Source organism: Fonticula alba (assembly GCF_000388065.1).
Source record: "Fonticula alba strain ATCC 38817 unplaced genomic scaffold supercont2.5, whole genome shotgun sequence".
Taxonomy (NCBI): domain Eukaryota; order Rotosphaerida; family Fonticulaceae; genus Fonticula; species Fonticula alba.
In genome coordinates, this window is record NW_009242975.1 from 1,914,337 (window position 1) to 1,916,756 (window position 2,420).

At 66.7% G+C, this 2,420-nt stretch overlaps 1 protein-coding gene across 1 annotated transcript in view; it reads right to left on the minus strand.

The window, feature by feature from the left end:
• Positions 1 to 1,289: 1,289 nt before the first annotated feature.
• The window catches only part of H696_03583 (hypothetical protein), a gene marked incomplete at both ends in the record, with an annotated part of 6,987 nt that continues 5,856 nt past the window's right edge, over positions 1,290 to 2,420 (minus strand). The window contains 2 exons of the mRNA XM_009497453.1: positions 1,290 to 1,433; positions 1,673 to 2,304. Coding sequence (XP_009495728.1) covers positions 1,290 to 1,433; positions 1,673 to 2,304 — 776 coding nt within the window. The remainder of the gene's footprint in view (positions 1,434 to 1,672; positions 2,305 to 2,420) is intronic.

Here is a 2,420-nt window from a genome sequence, read left to right on the forward strand (position 1 = left end):
CTGTACCCGCACCCGCACCCGGACCGAGGATTACAGAGCCTCCGCCAGAGGGGGCTGTGCCGACCCTGAGAATGGGCACCGGCGGCGCGCGGCAGGCTGCGCAAGACCCGCGCTCAGGGCCGGGGGAGGGCCCCAGAGAGGAGGCGCTGTTTCACCGGCCAAATGCCAACGGGTGCTCCTATGCCCCGTTGCGCCCCGGCAGGCGCCTCCACGGCCCAGGCCTGGCCGACGCCGAGAACATCCGCCCGCCTCTCCCCCCCCCCGGCTCCCGAGCCCGGCGGTTGTCCAAGCAGGGCATCACGCTGGCAACTCCCCCGCCCCCGCCCCCGCCCCCGCACCCCCACGCACCGCCCCCGCTTCCTGGGCCGGACAAACACACACATGCTCACACACGGACACACGGACGCATGGACACACGCTCCCCCGCACAGGCCCCGCCGGTGGTTGGTACACAAGGCACCAGTCGCCGGCCCCGGACAGAAATGCACGCAGCCTGGCCGGAGCAGCCGGCCGACGGGGCCCCACATTCCCCGCTCCCGCGATCGACCAACATTCGAGCCTGGCCGCCCTGCAGCGGTTGCAGCGTGCTGGTGCGTCGTTGCTGAGGGGGGAAGCGGGGCTGGTCGCGCTAGCCAACTGGGCTGCCTCCCGTAGGGTGTGGTCGGGCCTCCCCGCCATTCGCGCCCCCCCCCCCCATCTCCACAAGAGAAGGAATGATGCGACCGGACGTGCGTGTGTGTGTGTGTGTGCCTGAAGGGCTGGGAGGGCGTAGCCACGCCAGTAGCCGGCGTGGCACCATGACCCTCGGCGATCGGCCGCGCGTCCTAATGTGGAGTAGGAGGCCACATTCCAAAGTGAGACGGCACACCTCGGCGGTGAGAGAGATGCGTGGGGGGAGTAGAACCCCGTCGTGCCCAGGCACCCGCGGGTGCTGGCAAGTTTGCACGCCACTTTGTCTGATCGTGCGTGTGGGTGGGTGGGTGGATGGATGCCCATTCGCCTATGTGAGGATGTCGTACTGCTGCTGCTGCTGCTGCTGCCGCTGCTGCTGCTGCTGCTGCTGTCGCTACTGTTGCTGCTGCTCGTTTAGACATATATATATATACTCTTCTCGGACACGCCAGCGCACGCTGGAACTTGCGCCGCAATACCGCTGCCCAGGCCCGTGCATGTCCGCCGAACTGTGCATGTGCGTGTATATTCCGGAGTTGAAAATCGCAAAAGCAGGGACAAAGGAGCACGGGGCACACCTGCCGCGGAAAGCCCACGGCCCTCGTCAGCACCCTGCCTCACTCGACGCGCTGAATGACCGGCCGCGTGGAGTGATCGCTCGACATCCGGTTGATGGCCGCATCGACGAACTCCCGCAAGATAACCATCCGCTGGTGGCTGAGCGACCCCTCGGCCGAGAAGATGGAAAACCGCGCATCGGTCTGCGCACCCACGGATTTTCCAAGGTGCGCGAGCACCGAACGCCCGCACGAAAAGAGGGCGAGGGGGCGAGGGACGTACTTGTTAGGGGACGCGTAAAAAAAAATACACATGCACAGCGCAAACCACCCAGCCGGGGAGTGGCGACGACAGAGGGGCGGCAATGGCAGCAACAGCAATACCAGAGAAAAGGGCCAAAAAAAAAGCCCGAAGAAACAGGCAAGCCAGCACGCTGACATACCTCCAGGCCAGCGGCGATCTTGGCCACAATGGCCTCACGCAGGGGGGTATCCACGCGCTCGGCAATGGTCCGCGTGTCGATCTCCTTCTCGGCTGGAGCCTGCTCGCCGGTGGCCGGATCCGCACCGGGGGCATCTCGCGCCGATCCGGCCACCGGGGTCCCATCCGCGTGGAAGAGGCCAACAATCGGTCGCGCGGGGTCGTCATCGTGACGTGGCCGCGGGGCGCCAACTCGCCCAGTCGGCACATGCCCCTCCAGGGCCGAAAGGATATCCCCGTCGCCGGTGGCCGAGTCGGCCCCCTCGCCACTGGTGGCCAAGCCCGGCTGCTGGTTGATGGCCGCCAACACGGCATCCTCGATCTGGAAGGCCACGAAGGAGCTGCTGTCCAGCAGTTGGCGCAGCTCATCCCACGCGGTATTCAGCACCACGCGCTGCAAATCCTCGAACCAGCTTTCCAACGGCAGGCCCCGCTGCAAGAGATCATCCACCGATAGGGCCAGGCTGCGCTGGGCCCCGGTCCGGCTACTGGAGCTCCGATTCTCGCGGCTAGTCAGCATCCCGAGGGCGGTGGCAAAGTCCGAGACAATGATCTCCCCGCTGGACAGGTTCGCCTGGACCATGCGTTCGAATTCTGTTTTCGGGGGGGGGGGGGGGGGGGGGGGGGGGAGCCAGCAAGGCGGTGTCTCCCCCTGGGGAGGACAGTGCCGGGTGCGATCGGATGCGGGTGATTGCGGTGCCCGCCCCCGG